The sequence below is a fragment of the Delphinapterus leucas genome, unplaced genomic scaffold, assembly GCF_059928025.1.
Source record: "Delphinapterus leucas isolate spDelLeu-1000000601 "Yukka" unplaced genomic scaffold, BTC_Dleu_Yukka2 spDelLeu_asBTCV2_sq25, whole genome shotgun sequence".
Classification (NCBI taxonomy): domain Eukaryota; kingdom Metazoa; phylum Chordata; class Mammalia; order Artiodactyla; family Monodontidae; genus Delphinapterus; species Delphinapterus leucas.
Window position 1 is genome coordinate 11,931,763 of NW_028322234.1, and position 24,937 is coordinate 11,956,699.

General features: G+C 53.6%; 1 protein-coding gene across 10 annotated transcripts in view; it reads right to left on the reverse strand.

Moving 5' to 3' along the window:
• Positions 1–24,937, reverse strand: part of DNM2 (dynamin 2) — a 93,122-nt gene that overhangs the window by 37,249 nt on the left and 30,936 nt on the right. For 8 of the 10 annotated variants that reach the window (XM_022557380.3, XM_022557379.3, XM_022557377.3 and 5 more), the window contains exons 2-7: positions 22,470–22,543; positions 9,722–9,871; positions 8,135–8,338; positions 5,606–5,704; positions 3,834–3,994; positions 274–416 (exon numbers count right to left, since the gene is read on the reverse strand). In XM_022557380.3, coding sequence (XP_022413088.1) covers positions 274–416; positions 3,834–3,994; positions 5,606–5,704; positions 8,135–8,338; positions 9,722–9,871; positions 22,470–22,543 — 831 coding nt within the window. Of the gene's footprint in view, positions 1–273; positions 417–3,833; positions 3,995–5,605; positions 5,705–8,134; positions 8,339–9,721; positions 9,872–22,469; positions 22,544–23,875; positions 24,583–24,937 lie in introns of those variants that run through there. The other 2 variants (XM_089905458.1, XM_089905460.1) reach the window with 2 other exon arrangements.

Sequence of the window (24,937 nt, forward strand, 5' to 3'; positions counted from 1 at the left end):
CTCTCTAGCCCCTTCCCTACTTCGATACTTGGCCATTTCACAGAGTACACATGTTTTCATCTACTTATCTTGCCTCATCCTTTCCCCCCTCCCCGTTCTGAGCATATGGCGTGTCTGCCCAGCACACTGGGGAGACCCCAGTGCTCAAGACAGGGCCTAGCACACAGGGGGCTCTGGCCAAGTGTTTGTTGAACGAACAGACGGACGGATGAGTGGGGGAGCCTGAGGCCAGGTGGAGGCCCCGCAGCGCCAGGCGGGGGGAGGGGCACATACTGCAGCAGGGCTTTGGTCTTGCGCGTGGGGTCGTCGGGCCGGAAGTTCTTGTACTCCTCCACCTCCTTCTCCAGGGACAGCAGCTGGCTCTGCAGCTTGCTGCGCAGGGCCGGCAGTGACTCCCGGATGTGGTTGGTCAGTTGCTGCAGGAGAGAGGCTAGAGGTCAGAGGTCAGCACAGGCAGGATGCTGAGAAGGGGCAGGCCCGCTCTACCCCCAGCCTCGAGGGACCAACAGAAACATCCAGCTGGAGTCACACTGGCGTGAGGGGCAGGGAGAGGTGGCACAGCTCCGTCCACAGCGCGAGATGCTGCAAAAAGCCCGCGGGGCCTTGGGAGGGCACATCAACCAGGCTGTCACACCAAAGAGTACACGCAACTGTTCGCAAGGACCAGGCAGCAGGACCCAAGTGCTGACTGGGAACAGCCTCCCACAAGTGCCGCTCAGTGGGGGGAAAAAAAAAAAGCCTAGAAGCCAATGCAGGACCCAGGTACAGAAGGACTGTCAGACGGGCGATGGTGCATCTACACTGCAGAATGCTGGGGGAACGTACAGATACGGGGACGGGCCCTACAAACTACAACAGAAACAGTTTGCCAAAAAAGGCACAGAAGACACCTATGACGTGCTCCCCTCTGTAAAGACAGGGAGAAAGTAAGAACACATTTTCATTTGCACGAACAGAGTGAAGGATGGTTCACAAGAGAAGGGCAGAATGGACCAGGTGGGTGGAAGGACCCTTCCCTGCAGCCCCCTTTTCCTCTATTGTTCTGCCTTTTGTTTTTGTTTTGTTTTGTTGTGTTTTTTGCGGTACGCGGACCTCTCACTGTTGTGGCCTCTCCCGTTGCGGAGCACAGGCTCCGGACGCGCAGGCTCAAGCGGCCATGGCTCACGGGTCCAGCCGCTCCACGGCATGTGGGATCTTCCCGGACCGGGGCACAAACCCGTGTCTCCTGCATCGGCAGGCGGACTCTCAACCACTGCGCCACCAGGGAAGCCCTATTGTTCTGCCTTTGAACCACGGGGATTTGTTCCTTATTCACAAATTTTAAAAGGGGGCAGCAGTGCAGAAAAAGTTAGGCAATGAGCCTCAAGATGGGTCGTTCAAGAAAAATCTAGTTACAGAGCAGTGGGTAAATATCTTAACTGTTCAGGCGGTGAAAAGGAAGATGGAAAGGGAAAAGAAGGAAAAGAGAAGCAGGAGGAAAAGGAAGGCTGGCGGTACAGATACATCAGTGTCTAGCGTCTCGAGAAGGAAGCCCAGGAAGTGGTGACACTGGCCGCCTCAGGGGAAGAGAGCCATCGCAGGATGGGAGGAAATGGGACATTCACTATATTTGCACTGTCTGACTTTTTTAAAAACTATGATAAAAGAGAAAGAGAGAAGGGAAGAAAAAAATAATAGCCATACATCAGCTAAAACCCACAAAGTGAAAAGCAGTGTTTTGTGGCCACATCTGTCCTACAAGACAAAAGAAATGACAAACTCTCCATCAAGCTAGAAAAAAACACATGAAGGAGGTTCACACTCCACGGAATGAATCTGATGGTCACCCCAAAGCCCTATGTGAGCTGGGGCCCCTCCCTGTGGGAGCTGCAGGTCCCTAAGGGTGGCAGTGCACTCCGGCCCCCAACAGCATCCTGGGGCGTTACAGTGGCCCCATTTAGCTTGTGAGGCAAAGGAGGGGCGGGGGGACAAGGATGTGGAGCTGGGCTGCTCACCTGCGGCTCTCAAAGGGGGTCCCAGGCACTTGCAGGGAGTTTTACTTCCCTTCCTCTCCCTCCACCCCCTGCCCAGGCAGACCGCTGCTTCCTTTCCTGGAGGGCCCCTCCCACCAGACACTTACTTCCCTCTTTGTTCTGCTGAGCTGCCTGCTCTGCCTTCCTGCTCTGCGCCAGCTCTCTTCCCGGCCCCATCACTGCCTAACACTCGACTGTGCCTCTACCTGGTGCCCCCACCTGGTGCCCCCAATTAGAAACATCCCTTCCCTAAGGACAGGGCCCGGCTCCCACGTTGCCACTGTGTCCCACTGCAGTCATGAAGGACTCAGGTTGTCGGGCCCTGCCCCATCCGAGATGCTACCATATAGCACTGAGGGGGAATTCCTCATAACCCCGGGGCCACTAAGGACCACACTGCCTGCTAAGATATAGCTACATAATCCCACATTAGGGATTTTAGTCTCATAGAAAGTGGCACACATGCAAAACGATGTTATTAAACAGCAGCCTTTTACTGACTAGGAACATTAGAAACCAGCCTTCCAAAAAGAGCCTGCTTAAACAGACTAAGACCCATATGTTCAGGGACTACTACAGGGCCACGAAAAAGAGTGAGGAAGCTTTTTCTGTAGGGACAGAGCTCCAGAAGATACTGCTGAGCAAAAAAAAAAAAAAAAAAAAAAACCAAGGGGCGGTTATCTATGACTATGCAAGAAAGAGAGAAATGTGATTCTCAAAAGTCCTTTTTGCTTTTATGAACAGAAAGAAACTCAGGTGGTGTTAACAGTGGTTCCCTAGGGGTGGGAAGCAGGGGCAGATGGGAGTGCTTCACTATATACTTTTTTTTTTTTTTTTTTTTTTGCGATACGCAGGCCTCTCACTGTTGTGGCCTCTCCCGTTGCGGAGCACAGGCTCCGGATGCGCAGGCTCAGCGGCCATGGCTCACCAGCCCAGCCGCTCCGCAGCATGTGGGATCTTCCCGGACCGGGGCACGAACCCGTGTTCCCTGCATCGGCAGGCGGACTCTGAACCACTGCGCCACCAGGGAAGCCCCCCACTATATGCTTATAAACACTGTTTTTTTTTTATGAGCCCTGTGAATATACTACCTGTGGGAAAAAATAACACTAGAAAAGCAGTGAGATACCAGAGTTGCTGGCATTTGCTCTGTGCTGCATTTCATGTAGCAGACGCCAGCCCTGGGGGCAGGGATGCGGATGATTCCCGCCTGATGGACGGGGAGGCTCGGAGAGGCGGGGCTGGGCTTTGGAGCAAGGAAGGCCAGACTCCGAAGTCCTCCCACTTGGCCACTGTCGAGCGCTGCTAGCCACCCGGTGTTGGTTCAGGCGAGGCATTCGTAACCCAGCTCATCAGTGTCAGGAACTGTATGCAAACTTCTGGGTACGTGACTAAATAATTACGGTGGTAATTAAAATAATGGTAATAAACAACAGGGTTCTACTGTATAGCCCAGGGAACTATAGTCAATATCCTGTGACAGACCATAATGGAAAAGAATATGAAAAAGAACAGATATACGTATAACTGAACCACTTTGCTGTACAGCAGAAATTAACCCAACATTGTAAAGCGACTATATACCACAATAAAATTTTTTTAAAAAATAAAAATAAAATAATGGTAACAATAGTAGTGATGGTAATCACAGTACCAGTACCGACTTACTGAACACCTGCTCTTCTCCAGGCCCTGAGTCAAATGTTCACTGAACCCATTTTGCTAAAACAAGTGCTGCTCTAGACCAAGGCCAATGGCACTGTGCATGGCAGCTGTTGTGCAGTGCGCAGCCTGAGCAACTGCACAAAACCCTTGCCGTACCTGATTCAGAGTCTTCTGCAGGTGTGGGGTGCCCATGCGGTCTGCCATGTGCCGGTAGGCCGGGTGGGAGAGGAAGAACTTCCTCTCCGCCGCCAGCGCTGCGCGGATGTCCTTCTTGCCCTCAATGTCCTTCTGGCTGCGGTTCACCACGCCAATGTAGCCTGTGGGGAGAGAGGGTCAGGTCAGGGCAGTGCCAGGCAAGCCAAGGAGCCCAGATGCCCCCTTTTTTGCACGGGACCAGGCAGTGTGCAGGTGTAGACATGGATCTTGCCCTACAAGTCACTCACAGAGGAGGTGACAAGCCATACGCATTACTCAGAAGCAACACGGAGAATGCAAACACCGAGTACAGTCCTGAAAAGCAAGGCAAGTGTTCGGAGGAAGAAGTTATATTCAGCACGGTGTGAGGGGCTGGACAGAGAAAAGCTCTGGAGAAGATGAATTCCGCAATCCGAGCTTTAGAAACGGAAAAAAAAACCTTCAAAATTAAGGGCAATGGGGGACAGCTAATCTTGCTGGATATTAATACCTATTCTACACTGTGCCACAGTGAAAAACAGGAACAACCTAAGTGTCCAACAAATGGGGTCTGAGTAACGGTCCATGTACCCCCATATGAGGGACCCCACAGGATCTTTTACAGTCAACTTGAAGAGTATTTGCCTTCAAGGGAATGTTCACAGGGACACATTCTGCTATTTTGCTAAGTGAAATGGAAAAGTAGGTCACCAGGCGGTGTGGCGCTGGAGAGCTGGCGTTCCAAACCAGCTCCGCCACCTGCCAGCTTTGTGAGCTGGGGCAAGGGATTTAGCCCCTCGGTGCCTCAGTTTCTTCATCCATAAAATGGGGATGAGCACAGAGCCACTGCATTGGATTGTTACGGGGATTAAATGGGTTCTTCCACACCAAGAGTGCAGAACAGTGCCTGATACGTAATAGGTACTTAATACATGTCTGCTATTCTCATTTTATTGAAAATAAAAATACTTGGGCTACTCTTGTCAGAATATCTGAAACTAAACTTAAACACGAGCCTCATCAGCCTCTGTCTAGATCAAATGACTGGTTTATAGGGAACTACAATGGCCAGATCCCAAGTGAAGCAGTACAGATAAAGTGGCCAGAGGAGGAGCTGTTTGAACAGAATCGTAGGTATTTATGTGTCAAATGATAGGATGCCTAGGATTTGCTTCGTGATCCCCCCAAGGGAGGAAAGAACAACAGGAGAGGATATTGGGGGCATTGAAGGTTAGCTGTATGTGATTAGCAGCGAGGCTGGGCCAGTGGTTCTCCTTGCACTTTTCTCTCCACTTGAGAGAATGTTTGAAAGCAAGTATTGAACATTAAGAAAAGTTACAAATCCTCGGGAACTCTTGGGAAGGAGAACCACAGAGTATTAAATAGGGGGAGAAGTTGTGCTGTGGATGATTTCAGTTTCCTTCTTCTGGACACTTGTTTTCTGTTGCCAAAGTGAGTAGGCATTCACTGTGTAACTGAAAAATGCACGCAAATCTGAAGAAAAAGCTACCTGTGTTCACTCGGGCAGAAAAAAAAAAGAAGGTTCTACAATGGAACAGAAAAGCAGTTACTTCTGGGCAGTGGGGAAATGGGATGGTGAATGTATCTGTGAGCATTTGCTGGGGTTTCAGTAAAGATAACAAAAACAAATCATTTTCCAAAAGCAAAGGTGCACCAGCTCTCCTGCTGCTTGAGCCCACCCATCTTGCCTGCCCTCCCCTGCCCTGTAGCCCCCAGGCCCTCCCGGGCCGCACCTCTTCTCAAGGGGAGCAGCTTGTTCTCCAGGATGTCCCTGGCATCAGTGCCTTCGTCCATTAGGTCGAGCTTGGTGATGACGCCGATGGTCCGCAGGCCTGAAAAGAGCACAGAGGTCAGAGGGCGCCATGAGGAAGGAGCACGGGCTGGCGACTCCGGGCCACCTGGGGCCCAGCTGGATCCCCCCACTTCCAGGCCATGTGACCTGGGACAAACCGTAACATCACCTGCCTGGACCCTAGTTTCCCTCATGTCAAATGAAGGCACTAACACACCAATCTCAGGGGGTCGTCCATGAGGATAAACCTGGCATGTGGCCAATGTTCAATCAATAAACGCTGGCCACCGTCATCACTGGTACGACCAGCGACGGTGTCTTGCTGCAGCATCAGGGGGCAACCTCATCGAACTTGAACCCCAGGTCAGAATCTCCATGCTGTGCTCTCTGAGTGGCATGCAACGTAACACACTAACCCGTGACAATTCTTTCTAGGGTTACCTCTCATCTGAATGGCCAAAATTCCACACTGGAAACCACCCCATGGAATTCCTCTTCGTCCCAAGTTGCCCAGAATCGAGGGAACCCTATCAACTGCCCCTGCTGGTGCCTGAGGGCCCCTCTGTTCTAGCCGTGTGTGTGTGTGTGTGTGTGTGTGTGTGTGTGTGTGTGTGTGTGTGTGCAAGCACCCACAAAGCTTGGGGAGGGTAGAGGCAGCCCAAGGTAGAGAGATATGACTGGGGAGGGGGTCTGGGGGCATCTACTTCATTAGAAATGTCCAATCTCACTGAAGCTCTGTTCCTAAAAGCTCAGAAACAACCCAAATGTTCAAGAACAAAACAAAGACAGCAATGGGCCGCACGGTGGATGGCTATGGACCTATGTCCCTGTGGTAATAGGCAAACACACACACACTACAGAAAAATAAGGAAAGACCATCCCATTTCTAAAAATGTGACTTTACGTGGAAGAACAAACTCTGAAAGAATATTTGCCAAGTGTGGCCACCAGTATCTGCAGGGGGAGAGGAGCTGTCACATGTTAGGTCCTACATTTTACAATGGTGACATTTTGGGGATAATTATCAGGAATACTTTCAAAGTTAGAAAGCCACTTTTTTCTGGAAGAATGCCAGCATCAAGTTCACTTAACTGTTTTCAACCGCACATCCTTACTGCCTGATCTAGCCTCTGCAGTCACGGTCACACGCTATTTCCTGGGACTGGGCTAGGGGGACAGGAAGGCTAGAGGGGGGCGCTGTGGGCAGGGGGGGCCCCTCCCAGGAAAGCACACCTGGATGACCCTGGGGAAGAGCTGCCAGAGCCCTGAGCTTTGAGGAGCTCACAGTCGCGGCGGGAAAGGAGCCCCCTTCGCCGACTGTCCCCCAGGCCTACAAACTAGGGAGCGTGAGCCACAGAGCCTGTCTCCCCCAACTCCACACTAGTCCCCAACTCCTTCCAAAACACTGTGGGATCCAGGCAGTCGGCAGACAATTTGGAGAGTGTATTTTGGTGTGTGTTGTGCTCTGCGAACCCCCCGCCGCTCTCAGAGCGCACCCAGCTCCCCAGCGCAGTCCACGGGGCCTGCTCGACTGGTCCTGGCCCCTCTCGGCCCTCGCTCCCGTGCCCTCCCTTTAGCTCACTCTGCTCTGGCCACACCGGCCTCCCTGCTGTGTCCTGGGCATCCCCGCTCTTTAGCACCCACTGTCCATTTTCCTGAGTTTTGCCTCTTTTTCTCATTCTGATCTTGCCCAGAACCTCACATCTTCAGAGGCCCGTGACTGCACCCCCTTCCACTCCAGCCTCTCTCAGTGGGTTCTATTTCCATCCAGTGCTTACCACTACCGGAAGTTATTCCACTTGCTTATTTCCAGTGGGGGATTCTGTCGCTCCCACTGAAATATCAGCTCGCTGGTGGCAGGGGGCCCCTCTCAACTTTGTCCTGTGCCGGGTTCCCAAGGCCGAAACAGAGCCTAGCATGTAGCCGGGGCTTAACTGACATTTACTGAATGAAGGCCCTGGGCCAGAGAGGCCCCAGTCTCTACCACTCCCTCCTGCCCCAACTGGCTTCATTAACTCGTCATCCTTTCACCTTCCCTGCTGGACCCCCCGAACAGTGATGGAGAGACCTCCAGTCCTCTTGACAGCTCTACAGGTTAGGACCGCTGTTGCCATTTAGACAGGAGGGACCAAGCCTCGGGGAGGAAGAGGAACTTCTAGAGGTGGGATTTGGACTCGCATCTGTGTCCAAGGAGGGCTGCCCTCTTCCCACCCCCCTGGACTAGCTTTCTGCACAGGTGAAGCAGGGACCAGCTTTCCAAGGAGCAATGCCAACTGCCACACACTGGCCTCCCAAGGGATGCCCCCCGGAACTGCTGGCCCTCATGGGAAATTCTGTGTCCCAGGCCTTTTCCTGGGGAGGCTGTGCGCCAAAGAGAACACCAGTGACGTGGAATCGAGGATGTGGGGCAAGTCGTGATGCTCCAAGGCGCCGGGAAGAGGGAGCTGCTGCCGTGGGGCTCAGGGGGTACCTTGGGGGTCGACCTCCTTGGCCAGCTTGAGGGCATCTGAGTTGGCCAGGTCCATGTTGGCGGGTGTCACGGCGAGGATGAGGCTGCTCTCCCGGCTGATGAACTGCAGGATCATGTCCTTGATCTGGTACTCAATGTCCGGGGGCTGGTCCCCCACAGGCACCTTGGTGATGCCCGGGAGGTCGATGAGGGTCAGGTTCAACACTGGGAGGGAAAGCAGAGGGAGAGGCTGTCAGAGCCAGGGCAAGGGAGGCACGCACAGCCCTGCAGGGACCTGGCCCACTTCTCCAAGTGCTGAGGGTCAGGCCTCAGGATTTCTCCTGCGCTCCAACTGGATCCCACCTTTTGACCCGATAACTCCCTCCTAGGAATCCCATCTTACGGACACCCTCCTGTACTCTATTTCAGTGAGACAGCTTTGATTTTTTAATGAAGTGACTATTTTTTTTTACTGAAGTACAGTTGAAATACAATATTATATAAGTTACAGGGATATAATATAGTGATTCACAATTTTTTAAGGTTATACTCCATTTGCAGTTATTATCAGCGATACAGTTTTAAATCTGGACATTTGCATTTGCAGACTGGAATTACTCTCAATGGCTGAATAAATTTCAGCCCATCGATTCAGCCAATACCAAGGAACTATTAAAAACAAAAAGATGATACTCTGATAAGAAACACACTCTTGAGATGCACTCATACAAAAAAGAGGCATCAACGACTTTTATACCATGCTACGATTTGAGTAAAAGTTGTGAAACACACATACACAATATATACATACATGTTCATAACTGCCCACATAGGCATTATGTATCATTTCGAGAACGTGAAATATATTTGTAATTTGGGGGGGCAAGGTAGGTTTTCGCTGGATATACCCTTTTATAACTTGAATATGAGCCATGTACAGGCATCATTTATTCAAAAATAAATAAACTGGGAATTCCCTGGCGGTCCAGTGGTTAGAACTCTGCGCTTTCACTGCCGAGGGCGTGGGTTCAATCCCTGGTTGGGGAAGTAATATCCTGCAAGCGACGTGGCACGGCCAATAAATAAATAAATAAATAAACGCATCACAAAGAACCCATACTGAGGTGTTAGGAGTCAGCTGCAATATTCACCAGATACCATTTAAGTTAGCAATCCATGCCTCTGGGTCAGAGGTTATACATGGCTACAGGCTGCTTGCTTTGTTTAAATGATGCAGTTTTAAAATCGGGACGTTATGCAGAAAAATCTGGCTCTCTGGCTCCTCTTGAAGAACCAGAAGACCTGGCTGCCTTGGGCTGGCATCACTGTGTGGCCACCATTCACCTGGGAGCCGAGCCGTGGCTGCCCCTTTAAAAGGAACATACGAGCTGCAATTCACCCCAGACTCCACCATTCCTGACAGTCTCCCTGGCATGCTGTTTTTCTTAGAGCTGAGATCAGACGTGGGAAGATACGGATCAAGAGGGCTGTGCTGTGTGTGAAGAGAAATGGGAGGGGCCATACTCTTGAGAGTGAGGCCGACCCGACCCGTGACCCACGGAGTCAGCCTTCCGCTGCCCCCGTATGTGAGGGGTCCCTGTTGCCTACCGTGTGGTGAGTAGACCCGCAGGTTGATGGGAACTGGGGAGATGCCTTTGTTGGTCCCCGTGACCCTGTCGGTCTCGGCTTCAATCTCCTGCCGGACTTCATCAAAGTCTGTAAACTTTTTGGACTTGCAGTGCAAAAACTCGGCATATTCTGAAAAGGGAAGAAAGATGCTCCAAATGAGAAAGAGAAGTGGTCTCGCTGTGTGCGGGGGAACAGATGGCCTTCTGGGACAGGTGCTTTGTCAAGCAGAGCAAGTGAAGAATCAGTTATAGGCCTTCCAGGAACTTGGGGAGCAACAGATTAATTCTCTTGACAAGTATTTGAGGAGGGGCCCTCCTACAGATCATGCCCCCCTTCTAGACCTCAGGGATTCCACAAGGTACCAAACTGGCAAAAATCCTGACTCTGTGGAACGGACATTTTCATGAAACATTTTGCAAAACAACACGTCATGACATATTATGAGTATAAAAAAAAATCAAAACCAAAACAAAGGGCTTTCCCTGGTGCTGCAGTGGTTAAGAGTCCGCCTGCCGATGCAGGGGACACGGGTTCACGCCCCGGTCCGGGAAGATCCCACATGCCGCAGAGTGGCTGGGCCCGTGAGCCATGGCCACTGAGCCTGCGCGTCCGGAGCCTGTGCTCCACAACAGCAGTGAGGCCATGCTGTGGCCAACAGCAGAGGCCACAGCAGTGAGGCCCGTGTACAGCAAAAACAAAACAAAACAAAAAAACCCCACAAAAAACAAAAGACAACAACCAACAGGTGGATGTGACCAGCACTTATTCTTTTTTTCTGATGAACAGGATACGAAGGATAAGCATGCATCACCCAGAGTGCAGTGATGTACGTTTGATGAAGCTTCTGCTTCGGTTTTATGTTGCATGAGATGGTCCTGGGTCGTGATGCAGAATCTCAGTCAAAAGGGCCGCAAGCCGCTGCCCTGGTGGGATCCTGAGCCGCCAGCTCCCTCTAGCCAGGTGAGATCCCCGGTGCGTGTCCCTGGGACTCACTGTCCTCCTTCCCCAAGGCACCCGCACAGGATGGGGAACAGGCAGCACCACTGGCCTCACCAAAGCCCATCTCGCTGCCCCTCCTCCCCTCCTGGCTGTTCATGGGGCCCCCCAACCTAGACGTGAACCCCTCAAGAGAAAAGCTTTCTGGCTTCTTCAGGCCTTCTGAGCCCGGGGTGTCTGAAAGCCGTTACTGACACTGAGATGAAGGGAAATAAAAGTGACTAACGACAGTGCTGGTCCTATCATCAAGGCAGAGAAATCCAAAGCACAATGTGGATAAAGCAGGAAGAAAAAATGTTCATCGCGGGACGTAGGTGCTGAGTCTACAGGCATTCGCTGTACAATTCCTGACTTTTCCATGTGTTTGAATTTTCACAGTATATGTTGGGGATGGGGGACCTTCTAGGCCCAGAGAGCGTGGCTCCTGCAAGTGATGCTAAAAAGAGGGAAGTAAGTCTCACTGGCAAACAGCCTAAAGAACTGGTCCATGGCAGAGATGCAAAGATGTTGCAGACAGCGTTGTAGCGCTGTTTCTCACAGTAAAAGACTAGAAATTGCCTCAATGTCCACCAGGAGGAGACCTGGCTACATAAATCACAGCACAGTGTTACCATCAGCTGCAGCAGAAGAAAGGATGGAGAAAGACCCCTGCGACAGAGAAAGGCCAGGCAGGTGAAGAGTCTCTACCCAGAGGTGGAACACAGCAGACAGAAATGAATGCAAAGAGGTTGGCCATCCCATCACCATAACCAAACAAACTATGGCCAACAGTCAGGCCTTGCTTGCTCTGGCCAGGCCCTGCATGTGGTCCCATTTGTTCCTCACAAGTGAGCACCTTAGCAGGTAGGCACCTCCATAATGCCCATATCACAGACAGGGAAACTGAGGCCAGAGAGGTGACACAAGCTGGCTCAAGCTCAGTGGCGGAGCTGGGATTTGGAGTTCAGATAATCTGTCTCCAGATGGTGGCTCTCGAGTTACACGGCCTCTGTGAGGCCACAGACAGGCTCTTCACCTCTCTAACCTCTGCTGTGGGGGTGGGGGACTCCGCGCTCAGATCACTGAGGATCTTACCCAATGTGGGCGCTGGCCACTCGGGAGCAAGGCAATGAAGACGCTGGCTGGAGGGTACAGGACCAACAACCCCAACCCCTTCAGCTGACCCAGTTCCCAAGGACGGTCGTGCTCCAGCCCTCCACAGGGACAAGAGGAAATACTCCGCTGCTCTTCCTGCAGCAGCCACCAAAAATGGAACAGTCCTCCAACCCACACAGAAAACCTCAGCTCTCTTCCGCCTCAAGACCCTGGGCTCAGCACTTGCAAGGTACCATCCCCCTTCCTAGAGTGCAGGGGAATGCAGGATGGGAAAGGGGCTGCGGACCAGGACACAGGCCCTGTCCCTTGCAAACCTCTGCCATGCCAGGCCGGCCTGCCTGTTGCCTCTTCCAGGGAGCCTTCCCTGACTCCATGCCACCTGGAACCCCATTGTGCATCTTGGACCTCCTCCCCTGGCAGAGCCAGGTCACCCTGGATTGTGTTTATGGGACCAGGACCTGCCAGCTGTAGCCTCCCAGAGCCTACTGTGTGTGGCAGCCTTCCCTTCTGCCAGACCCTTTGTGCCTTTGTGTGACTGAAAGATGTGCAGGAGATGGTGCTGGAGAGCCACAACTTCTTCCCCAGAGGGTCAGTGGACAGCAGAAACCATACCCTCTGTGCCTAACAGGAAGGTCAAGGATTCCGCCAGGCCCATCCCTCACAACCTGCCTTCTTTACTGGGCTCCTCGTCACTTTGGAACCATGGGCTAGATTCCAGGCTCATACCAACTAAGAAAGCTTCTGCCAACCCTCCTTCCTCTCCGCCCACAAGCACTGACTCTCTTAGAGCCAGACCTCAACCTCTGCTCCTTGAAACCCTCCAAAGCTCCCACCTCACCCCAATAAAAGCCAGTCTCGGGACTTCCCTGGCGGTCCAGGGGTGAAGATTCCGCGCTTCCAATACAAGGGGTGCAGGTTCGATCCCTGGTCTGGGAACTAAGATCCCACAAGCCACACAGTGCGGCCCCCTGCCCCCAAAAAAAGAGCTGAAGTCTACACCACATGTCGCAGGGCGCTACAAAATTTCCTTCCCCCCAGCTTCTGACCCCAACTCCCTCCTCTCCAGCTACACTGGCTTGCCTGGTTTCTCACACTCCAAGCCCTCCACTCCTGCCTCAGGGCCTTTGCACTGACTCTTCTCTCTACCTACAGATACCCTTACGGGTCCCTCCCTCTCCCCCTCTAGGTTTCTGCTTGAATGTCACCTCTCCTTCTCCATGAGGCCTGCTCTGACCCCAAAGTGAGATGACAAACCTCCTCAGTCTCTTTCCCCCTTCCCTTCCTTAGGATCGTCCAAGTACCTGCCGCCTTCTAATACGGTTTACCTTGTCAGCCTATGTATTTTCTCTGATCCCCAGGAGAAGGTCCACCCCACGGGGCAGGGATGTGAATCTGTGTTGTTCTGTGTCCCCGGGGCACAGTACTCTGAGCACACAGTAGGTGCGCTGTAATTACGTTTACAACTAAAATGACTGCCGGAAAGGTAGTATGGTCCCTGCTCCAGCTTCCGTGAGGTGGCCCAGCACCACCACGGCCACCAAGCTGGATATACGGGAGACTAGACAGGAACAGGGTCTGATGGGACCACCTGCTATCTCCCCCTCCCTCCCTCCTTCCCAATGCACTTCTTGACGGCACAGGTCCAGCCCAGAGCCAGGGTCCTGGTCTGACGAGGAAGATGGACTCGGCACAAGCATGCCACAGCAGGTGCCAGAGGCGCTCAGAAGAGAGACTCAACGTACCGGGAACTAGGAGGCGTCTCCTGGAGGCGCAGCCTGCCCGACTCAGCCCTGGCCTACCTCACGGCCGCGTGATCTTTCTGAAGTGGATGCCTTTCCCCATGCCCTGAGGATGCTCTGGATACAGGGGAGTCTACAGGAGATGGACAGAAGGTGGCAGGGATGCCCACTGGCCAAGCTCCTCCTCTGTGCCTCAGTTTCCCCGTGAGGAAAATTAAAATATGACATGGGCTTCTCTGGTGGCGCAGTGGTTGAGAGTCTGCCTGCCGATGCAGGGGACGCGGGTTTGTGCCCCGGTCTGGGAAGATCCCGCATGCCGCGGAGCAGCTGGGCCCGTGAGCCATGGCCGCTAAGCCTGCGCGTCCGGAGCCTGTGCTCCACAATGGGAGAGGCCACAGCAGTGAGAGGCCCGCGTACCGCAAAAAAAAAAAAAAAAAGACAAATAGGCGGAGTGTTTAGCCTGGGTTTCCACAGCCCTGTAAGTGCTTGGATGGGGGAGGTGATTTTTTTTAACGACGTACGGTCTCAAAGAATAATTCAGGGGCCTTGAGGCTGAGCTACTGGCCTGCAATGCCTGGAGAGTGCCCTCTCAACTCATCCCCAGCAGCCCAGGTTGAGCCACCACCAGCTCTGCCTGCCCTGGTCCCCAGGCCCCGCTGCAGCGTTGGTCCATCCCCAGAGCAGCTGCAGCGTTTTCAAACCTTCCTTTCCTTGTGCTCAGATAACAAAGCCAGTCCCTCAGGTCCCTGGGCCCTGCCACAGCATTTCGACGGCCACACAGGCACCCCACCGGAGCCCGGCAGCAGGCTTCCCTGGAAGGAGGGCCAGCCACATGTGATCAGTCCCCGGAGGCTCCATGGGACCAGCCCAGGGCACAGCAGGAATCAAGGATAAAGCGGGCCCTCGGCGAGCAGCTGAGCTGCCAACTCCGAAGAGCCAGCCACCCTTAGCCACTGCAGGGCATCCCACCCGCGTCCCATGGGGTCAGTGAACGCACTTGCAGTTTTTTTCTAAAAGGAGGTTCTGCCCTCTGCCCAGGACTTGTTCCCTGCCTCCTTCAGGTCTTGGCTCTAAACAACTCTGCTTGGGGAGGCCCACCCAGACCAGCCGGCCCTTCGCGGCACTCCTCACACTGACTCACCATGTGCTTGTGTGTCCCCTGCTAAAGTCAGAGCTGCAAGAAGGGACTGCGAGGGACTTGGTTTTGGTCTTTGTACTCCACGGTGCCTGGTGCATAGTAACTGCTTAATAAAACTTAATTACTAGGTGGCCTGTTACAAAGCATTACGTGCCGAAGCGTAGGAGGACTTCCCCCACCCCATGACTCCCATGTGGGTCCTCATTGTGTTCAGTAGCCAACACCCCACCTCGGGCATCTCCCAGGCATGCCCTTCAAGAAGATGCCCTCAGGACTTCCCTGGTGGTCCAGTGGTTAGGACTCTGTGCTTCCACTGCAGGGGGCCCGGGTTCAAGCCCTGGTCGGGGAACTAAGGTCCCATAAGCCGAGTGGCGCGGCCCAAAAAAAAAAAGAAAAAAGAAAAAGGATCAAAGATATAGAAAGAAGAAAAAGATAGGAGAGATGTGTATTAAGAAGAAAACATTTACTGGATATCTTTAAGAATATGGGGGCTTCCCTGCTGGCACAGTGGTTAAGAATCCACCTGCCGATGCAGGGGACACGGGTTTGAGCCCTGGTCCGGGAAGATCCCACATGCCGCGGAGCAACTAAGCCTGTGCGCCACAACTACTGAGCCTGCACTCTAGAGCCCGCAAGCCACAACTACTGAGCCCATGTGCCACAACTACTGAAGCCCACACGCCTAGAGCCCGTGCTCCGAAACAAAAGAAGCCACTGCAACGAGAAGCATGTGCCCACAATGAAGAGGAGCCCTCGCTTGCCGCAACTAGAGAAAGCCCGCGTGCAGCAACGAAGACCCAATGCAGCCAAAAATAAATAAAATCAATAAATTTATAAGGAAAAAAAAGAATACGGAGTGCTAAAACTTGATAAAGCATTAAAAGAACGAATTTAAAAAAAACAACAGCCCCTCGGGCCTGGAGAACGCAAGTCAGGCACCACAGAACGACTTGGGGAGGTGACAGGAAGATGAGAAGGAGGTGGGAGCGCCTCAGTTTCCCCACAGTGAAACAGGACAACACAGAGCCCAGGGTTAGCGATGTGATAAAGCAATCAAACAGTGCCAGGCTCAGAGACACCATGCAGATAGCTCAACTGCTGGGCTTAGGACAGCTTCCGATGCTCCCTGGGGTTTCGGTGCTTCAGGGGTGTGTGTGATGGTTCTGTCCTGACCTTTGGGAGCACGTCCCATCCCTTCTCCATTCTCAACCCAATGAAGAGCAGAACAACCAGGCCGACCCCGGGCAGCGGAGATGGGGGTCTGCCTTCCCCAACCTGTCAACAAACATGCTGGTCTGGCCGACACAGCCCAGGAGGAACAACCTGGGGCTCAGAGACACCTGGGCGACCCTGCGCACCACACAACCGAAGGGATCCAGACTTGAGGAACTCTTCAGAGCTTTCAGCTGAGCAGGAAGGGGGCAAAGCCCGTGGCACCTCCGAGTCTGTGTGGTCCTCAACCCCCCACCCCCACCCCCAGATTTGAGACAAGTCGTGAACACCTCCCATCCTAGGACACATTCTGGCCACTGGGAAGGTATGACATTACGATTTATAATAAGAAATATGTATTTGGCCTTCCCTCCACTTCTGACACAGGGCTTCTAAAATCCTTGGAATGTTCTAGTGATAATCATAATAAGCCCCTCTCAGTCATACCTAAGTTTATGTTAATGAGGTGACTTGGAATGCACCTAAGGATGGGGGCTGGTTATCAGGGAAACCAGCCAGCTGTGATTAGAAGGCTGGAAACTTCAGTCCCACCCCTTGACCTCAGGGGAGGAAACAGAGGCTGAAGGTTGAATCAAGCACTAATGGGAATGATTTAATCAACCATTCCCTACATCCTCCATAAAGCCCCAAAAGGATGGCGTTCAGAGAGCTTCCAGGTTGGTGAGCAGGTGCAGGGACCGAGGGAGCGGCGAGCTCGGACAGGGCGCAGAAGCTCCTTGTCCCTTCCGCATACCTTGCCTCATGCATCTCTTCCATCTGGCTCTTCCTGAGTTATACATATCTTTTTATAATGAACCGGGAATCTGGGGAGTAAAATGTTTCTCTGAGTTCTGTGGACCACTCTGGAAAATCGATTGAACCCAAGGAGGGGCTCACAGGAACCTCTGATCTAGAGTCGGGCGGTCAGAAGCACAGGTGACAGCTTGGACCTGGGATCGGCATCTGAAGCAGGTGCGGGGGTACAGTCTGGTGAGACTGGCCCCTTGACCTGTGGGATGTGATGCTGCCTCCAGGTAGGGAGTGTCAGAACTGAGTTAAACTGGAGCACACCAGACCAGTGTCCACTGACAACTGGAGAACTGGCTGTTGGTGTGGGAAAAAACACACACTGGAGAAGGTGACAGTGCCAGGCTGCCATCCTGACCAGCTCCCACCTGACCCTCACCAGCTCCCAGCTTGGTTTCCTTATGCAGACACAAGGCCACACCCCGACCATGGCAGGGTCTATAGGCTTTATAGAAAGGGCCCTGACAGGGCCAGGCTGGCCAGGGAAAGGTGCTGCACACACAGTTGTGGATACTCTCCCATGGGAGAGAAGGAGCCCAGCAGCAGCCCTTAAGAGCATGGCTAGCCACCTGTCCCATGATGATGGAGCACCTACTGGGTGCCAGGCCCCATGCTGGGCACAGGGGAGAGCGATGGACAAAGCAGGTCAGCGGCCCTGCTCTGGTGGCACTGATGTTGAGGCACGGGGAGAGAGAGAGAGACCATCAAGAAAATACGAGGGGGGCTTCCCTGGTGGCGCAGTGGTAAGAGTCTGCCTGCCAATGCATGGGACACAGCTTCAAGCCCTGGTCCGGGAAGATCCCACATGCTGCGGAGCAACTAAGCCCGTGTGGCACAACTACTGAAGCCTGCGTGCCCTAGAGCCCACGTGCCGCAACTACTGAGCCCGCGTGCCTAGAGCCCGTGCTCAGCAGCAAGAGAAGTCACCGCAATGAGAAGCCCGCGCACCGCAATAAAGAATAGCCCCCGCTCACTGCAAGTAGAGAAAGCCCACGCGCACCAACAAGGACCCAATGCAGCCAAGAATAAATAAATAAACAGATAGATAGATAATTAATGACTTAACTAATTTTAAAAAGAAAGAAAGAAAGAAAATACAAGGGACTTCCCTGGTAGTCCAGTGGTTAAGTCTCCGCACTCCCAATGCAGGGGGCCCGGGTTCAATCCCTGGTCAGGGAACTAGATCCTGCATGCTGCAAGTAAAGATCCCACATGCTGCAACTAAAGGAACCTGCATGTGGCAACAAAGATCCTGCATGAGGCAACGAAGATCCCGCGTGCCACAACTAAGACCCGGCACAAATAAATAAATATGTATTAAGGGAATAAAAAAAAGGAAATACGAGAACAGGATGGTGCCTCATAACGCACGTTGCAGAAGAACTAAGGCAGCAGTGACTGGGGTGGGGCTTGGGGGTGGGGCTCACCCGGGGAGGGGGAGGAGGATGGGGCAGGGTGGTCCAGGCAGGACGCACAGTGAGGGTGAAGGTCCAGAGGTGGGAACAATCGAGCTGGTCCTGAGGATGAAGAGGAAGATTGTGGCACCAGGAGGTGGTGAGGTCCCAGAGGCCAGCAAGGCCCCGTGGGAGCCACGAAGACTCAAGGAGGCTGAGAGCCAAGCCCTGACATCCCCTCTCTGGCTCCTGTGAGCACCGGCCAAGGTCAAGGCTGGGAGGGGAGGCTCGTGCACATTCCACACAAGAACAGTCCCCAGCGCCCAGGGTTTACGAGGTCCAGGGGTGGTTCCCAAGGAGGAGCAGGGTTCCCCTGTGAGCCACCAAACTTCCTGGTGGCTGCGGTCTAACATAATTTTTAAACTAAGCCAATTAAAAGTAATGGCTCACTGAGACCAACCTGGATGAGGAGAAGCAGGGCGCCACTGGGCGCTGCCGAAGTCAGAGAATTAGGAACTTATGGTACCAGGGACTCCAGACCCTACAGGAGGCGACAGCCACACCACAGATTCATGGGGTGCCAGGGCCACGAGGGAGTCACCACTACCACCCCATTCTACAGACGAGGAGGCCGAGGCACAGAGAGGGAAGTTACTTGCCCGAGGACGCGGATAGGAAGGGGTGGCAGCCTGGCTCTGGAGTCCTGTCCCTGAGAACCACCTGAACAAAACTTTAATCTCTAGGAGCAATGCAGCCCCGTGTAGCCCCTAGAAAGCTCTAAAGCCCCAGCCATCACCAAGTCGCACACTGCGCTCAGCTTCTTCCCTCTTATCATTGTCACCCTCAGCCCTGGTGCCTTGGTGACCGTCACCTGGGCTTCCCACCTCGAGATCACTGTAGACTCTGCCCTCGCCACCACAGCACGGCCCTGGGCCAGGCCCCAACACCTCTCACTTGGCTCCAGGCCAACCTCTCCCTGGCCTCCCCACCTGCACTCCTGCGCCTGTCCATCCCTCCTCCACAAGGCAGCCAATGGGCTAAGCCGGTCTCTACACACCCTGAATGCCACTCGGGTTCCCAACGCCTGAACCCCTTATCACACCTGCCAGGATGTGCCACCTGCCTCCCAGGCCCTCCCCAGCCTCACCTCACAGCTTCACAACACAGCTGTTGCCCTGCCTAGAATGTTCTCCCCGGGCCCCTGGCCCAAAGTAGATCCAGTGTCTGGTATACTCTCCCACAATCCCCTGTGCTTTCCCCTCTCAGCTGGACCACAGCAACCCCGCGTGTGCCGCACCCAACAGGCTGAGCTCAGGAAGGGCCGGGACCCTCGGAGTGCTCATGCTGCCTCCCTGGCATCTGGCCAAGGCCCAGCTCACATCTGCTTGGGACATCAAGAGACTAGGAAGGGACCTCCCTGGAGCGCAGTGGTTAAAAATCCATCTGCCGACGCAGGGGACACGGGTTCGATCCCTGGTCCGGGAAGATCCCACATGCTGCGGAGCAACTAAGCCCTTGCGCCACAGCTACTGAGCCTGTGCCCTAGAGTCTGCGTGCTGCAACTACTGAGCCCGCATGCCACAACTACTGAAGCCCACGCACCTAGAGCCTGTGCTCCACAAGAGAAGCCACCGCAATGAGAAGCCCGCGCACCGCAAGAAAAGTAGCGCCCGCTCGCTGCAACTAGGAAAAGCCCACACGCAGCATCGAAGACCCAACGCAGCCAAAAAAAAAAAAAGAGAGAGGCTGGGAATGCCATGGTCGGTGGCGGGAGACTGTGCAAGCTGGGACACAGCAAGGAGCACTCCCACGTGGGACACCCTGGACCCCTCTCCCCCACCCCACACCCCCAGGCCCAGCCCAACAGGATCCAACTATATGTCTCCATCTCCACGGATGCCACCTCATCCCTACTTCCTGGGTCCCCCTGCCCCAGAGCTGGTCCCTGTGGTCTCTTCTCCACCAGTGGCCACAGGATCTGATCAAACCACACCTCAGCCTAAGGCCACACTCCCCCAGAATGAGTTTAAGCCTAGGCTTTCAAGATGGCCCTCTCATGTGCCCTCAGGCAAGTGGCTTGGAAGCTTCAGTTCCCTCCTCTGTAAAGTGGGGTGGCAGGAGTGGAGATTTCAGCATCATCCGGGGCAGGCGTTGGGCAGATGTGCTCCCACAGGGCTGTCACTTGTCATGTGCTTCTCTTCTCTCCCCCATCAGAAGGAATTTCAGTTCCTCCAGCAGGCCACGCTGGGCCTCGCTGCCTCACGGTCTTCACACGTACCACTCTCTGCTAGGAGGGAGAGTTTCCCCTCCCCCAACACACCCCAAAGCACCTGTCAGCCTCCGCTCAAACATCACTTCCCCCGAGAAGCCCTGTGATGCTCCCAACCGATGGACTGCGTCACCCCACCACCACCACACATATTCGCATCTGGTGAGGGCCATGTCTATGTGTCTCCCTCCTGCTCTCAACCCAAGTCTCCCCCTACACTGTCCCTCAGCACTAAAAGAAGTACCAAGAGGCAAGGTGACAGGTGGTGGCAGCATCCCTGGTCCTGCTCACCACTGTGCCCCAGCCCTGCGCTAGCTTGCGGCATGCAGCAAGTGCTCACTGGATTATTGCTGGGTGACAGCCACTGGGGAGGTGATGGGGGAGCCCTCCCGCCATGACAATGCCACGGACCTTCTGTTGCAGGAAGCCAGCCAACCTGTTCCCCAAACAGCAAGCTGTCCCCAAACAGGCTGGCAGCAAGCACAAACCCACAGCCAATGGGATGGCACCACTACTGTTGTACGGGCTGTACGTGTATTGAATAATACGGTCTTCATGGCAACCGACAAAGGCAGTACTATTATTATCTTCACTGTCCAGACAGGAAACACAGCTGTGAGCAGCAGTCCCTCCCCAGGGGCCAGACAGCCAGTAAGCTACAAAGCCAGGATCTGAACCTGGGCAGTATTAGCTCTCAGCCCCCACCCACCAGGGCAGAGGTTTTCCCAATGTAGTTTTCCCAAAAGCATCAGCATTAAAAATGCAGATTCTCACCCCTCCACCCCCCACCAACCTACTGAATGTGAAACAGAAACCCAGTGGGCCAAGCCCTAAGTGACTCTGACCCCGCTGACATCTAAAAACCTGCGGCCCTGCCGCTGCCCTTCCTGGCACAGCTGATTGGACACCTGAACCCAGAGGAGACAGCCTATTGGCTTGCCCGTGGCGGGCGCTGGACCAATCAACTGCCGTCTCTCACTGGTGTCCTGCCCTCCTGCAGGTGGATTGGGTGAAGGCCCGGAGGATGAAGGTGAGATGAAGGGACTAGAACCAGTTGAGAGTGGAGTCGGAGGTCTGACCCCACCTGGGTACTCATCCCAGGTGAAAGGCAGGTAACCTGGTTAAACCTCAGTTTCCCAATCTGTAAAATGGGAATATGTCAGCTGCCTTCCCAGAGTGGGGGTGTTTAACATGGCCTGTGGTGACGCTGGCACAGCGAGCGCGGATCCGACCATGACTGACATTCCAGGTCAGTGGGGAAGCAGCACGGAGACCCCCTGGGGGCTCTGGAGAGAAGAGAGGCCCCACCCCCAACGGCTCCCCTCTCCCCTTCCAGCCTCTGACCTGAGATGCTTTACAAGGAAGCCAAGTGGGTTTCAAGCTGGGAGAGATGCCCATGTTATGTCAGAATTGTGTGGGAAGAACGGAGGCCACCGAGGGGAGGACAGAAAAAAATCTACATGTGGGCCATTCTATATTCAACAGGCTGGGTCTCTCCCAAAAGTCAGTGTTGTAGTTTAAAAAGAAACGGTGGGGGAAAAAAAAAAAAAAAGAAACGGTGGGGATGCTGCTCTAATGAAAAGAGGCGACACGACAATGAAGGGTAGTGTGGGACTGATCAGAGCAGCTGTAGAACCAGCCAGGGAAGATATCTGGGGGACAGTTGGCAACATGAGTATGGACTGGGTGTAAGATAACAGGCAGAAATGATGACTTTTCTTGGGTGTGGTTCTGTGAGTGTAAGAGAGTGTCCTTATTGCAAAGGGAGATGCACTGAAGCATTTCGGGCTGACATGTCACAGTGTCTGCTATTGATTTTGAAAGTGTTCAGCAAAAACGTGTCATGTACGATAGAGCCAGAAATATGGCACCTGATGGCCTGGTCACAGCTGAGGATGCTGGGGGTGGGTGGAGGTGCTCAATGAACTGTGCTTCAACTTCCCTGCATACAAGGAAAAAGTGAATTCAAACCCAAATGGCAGCCTAGGACCCGAGACTCATCAGAAGGCCCCTGGCTCCCGCTGGGCACCGCATCCACGTTCGTTTCCTGTTTGGGCTACAAGCCACCCCATCGTACCTGTTTTTGAGAAGATGAGCTGCAGGATGAGAGGCCGCCGCGTGACGATTCCTGAACCTCGGGGAAGGAAGTCCCTGTGGGAGGGGAAAGGGTCAGAAATTACTCACGAGGCCGGCTTGCAGAGGGGGCAGGAAGTGTGGCCACATGGAGTGGAGCAATCCCCTCTTGCAATCTGGGTGATCTCAGCAAAGACACCAAGCCCAGCAGGGTACCAGGGAACGCTCTGAACTTGGAGGGTCTTGAAGCCACAGAGGAATCGGGGAGGGGCTGGATTGAAGGTTAGCGACAAACGGAACCATTTCCCTCCAGCTGGCTATGCTCCGGACCCAGCATGCCCAAAGGGCCCTTTCCCTGCCAAATATTTGGATCCCCAGACCCAAAAGAGATCAGTATATTTCTTCTTCTTCTTTTTTTTTTTTTTTTTTTTGCCACACCGTGTGGCATGCGGGATATTAGTTCCCTGACCAGGGATTGAACCCATGTCCCCTGCGGTGCAAGTGTGGAGTCTTAACCACTGGACTGCTCGGGGAAGTCCCCAGATCAGTACATTTCCTACCTACATTTTTAAAAGTAATATAATGCCATACATATGATATAAAGACTAAAATAAAAGGAAAATATTTAATGACAAAACACGATGTGTTTCATGTCCCAAAAAGACAAATCAATAGAGGCGGGGAGTGGATCAGTGGTTGCCCCAGGGGTGGGAAACTGAGAGCAGAGAGCTTTCTGGAGTGATGGAAATGTCCTAAAGCTGGACTGCAGTGCTGTTTACTAATACTTACTATACATTTACTAAAAATCACTGCATTTGAAATGGGTGAATTTCCTAGCATGTAAATGAGCCCTCAATAAAGCTGTTTAATAAAAGAATATATATATGCTATGTATTTCACTATGGAAATACACAGGCACTACCTGCACTGACTTACACTAATACACCTGGATTCATGCAAAGTGGGAAAGCCGGGAGCCACCCTGGACCATTAAGAAAGGAAAGCAAGGGAATTCCCTGGCAGTCCAGTGGTTAGGACTCCACGTTTTCACTGCTGAAGGCCCAGGTTAGATCCCTGGTGGGGGAACTAAGATCCCGCAAGCCGCATGGGCGCGGCAAAAAAAAAAAAAAAAAAAAAGGAAAGCAAAAGAGCAGGGGTCCAGGCAGGCACAAAAGAAGCAACATTTTCAGAGATCACCAAAGCCAGGCAAAGGATTCTTTGTTGTTCCATGTAAAACGGAGAAAGGTTCTGGGCTCAGGGAATTTTAAACAAGTTTTGCACCCAGATAAACATTCGGATTATCTGAAATTTGTGCAGAACGCTGGGCAGGTGTGTTTCATACAGGCAAGCATCCTTGGTGCCTCCCCGCTCCCCAGAACTGTGACAACCAGTGTCTCAGGGGCACCCTACCTGTATCGGGAACCCCAGAGAGAGCCCCAGAGGAGGTTGCTGGTTCTCAGCATGGGCTGGGTGCCGGAACCCCTGGGAACCTGTTAGCCCAGTGGGCGGAATGAGGGAGGAGGCGCGCCCTCACCGCACGCCATGCCCTATGAGGGTCATGCCCCATCAGCCTGTGGGTGGTCCCACCACGCTTATGCAGCGCCTCCTCTGGCTGGGCACAGGGACACGGCAGTGACCACGCAGCAGGTCGGCCTGTGAGATGAGGGACATCCCAGGGGCAGATCGGCTCTGGAGGTCCTATGGGGGTGCCGCTGTGAGCAGCAGAGTGAGGCGCTGGAGTGGACGAGTGAACGGGCCCAGAGAGGGGTGGGGTGACGGTGGTGCTGGAGGTCACGGGGAGAAGGCTGGTCGTCATTCTTAGAGCAAGGCCACTTGCTGTCACTGTTAAGGGACAGTCAGATCATAACCCTGTGTGCTTTTAAAGGTATGTGGCTTTAAAAGACCCCTCTGGGGACTTCCCTGGTGGTGGTCCAGTGGTTAAGACTCTGCGCTTCCAATGCAGGGGACACGAGTTGGATCCCTGGTCGGGGAACTAAGATCCCACATGCCACGTGGCACGGCCAAAAAATAAAAACAATTAAAAAAAATAAAATAAAAGACCCCTCTGGCAGCTTCAGGGGTGAGGGTGGGAGCCAAGAGGCAGGCAGGAGGCAACTGCACACAGAGGGAAGAACGCCCCAAGGGCACGCATAAGCCCCGGGGGGGGGGGGGGATAAAGCCCACAGCCCCTGGCGGCAGGCATGGTCAACCCTCCACACGCCTTGGACGCTCCCCATGGAGCCACATTCCTGAGGATGACAAAGAACCCTGCCCTGCTCAGAGTACTTCACACCAGCGCAACACCCTGGACGTGACTCCCATTCTCCCATTTGGCAGATGAGGAGACTGAGGAGCAGCAAGGATTTGTGACCTGGCCAAGGTCACAAGCTTGTTCACTCAAGTATTACTCACACGTACTGAGCACCTTGGAGGTGCTGGGGACACCAGTGCCAACCTCCTGACAGGAACCAC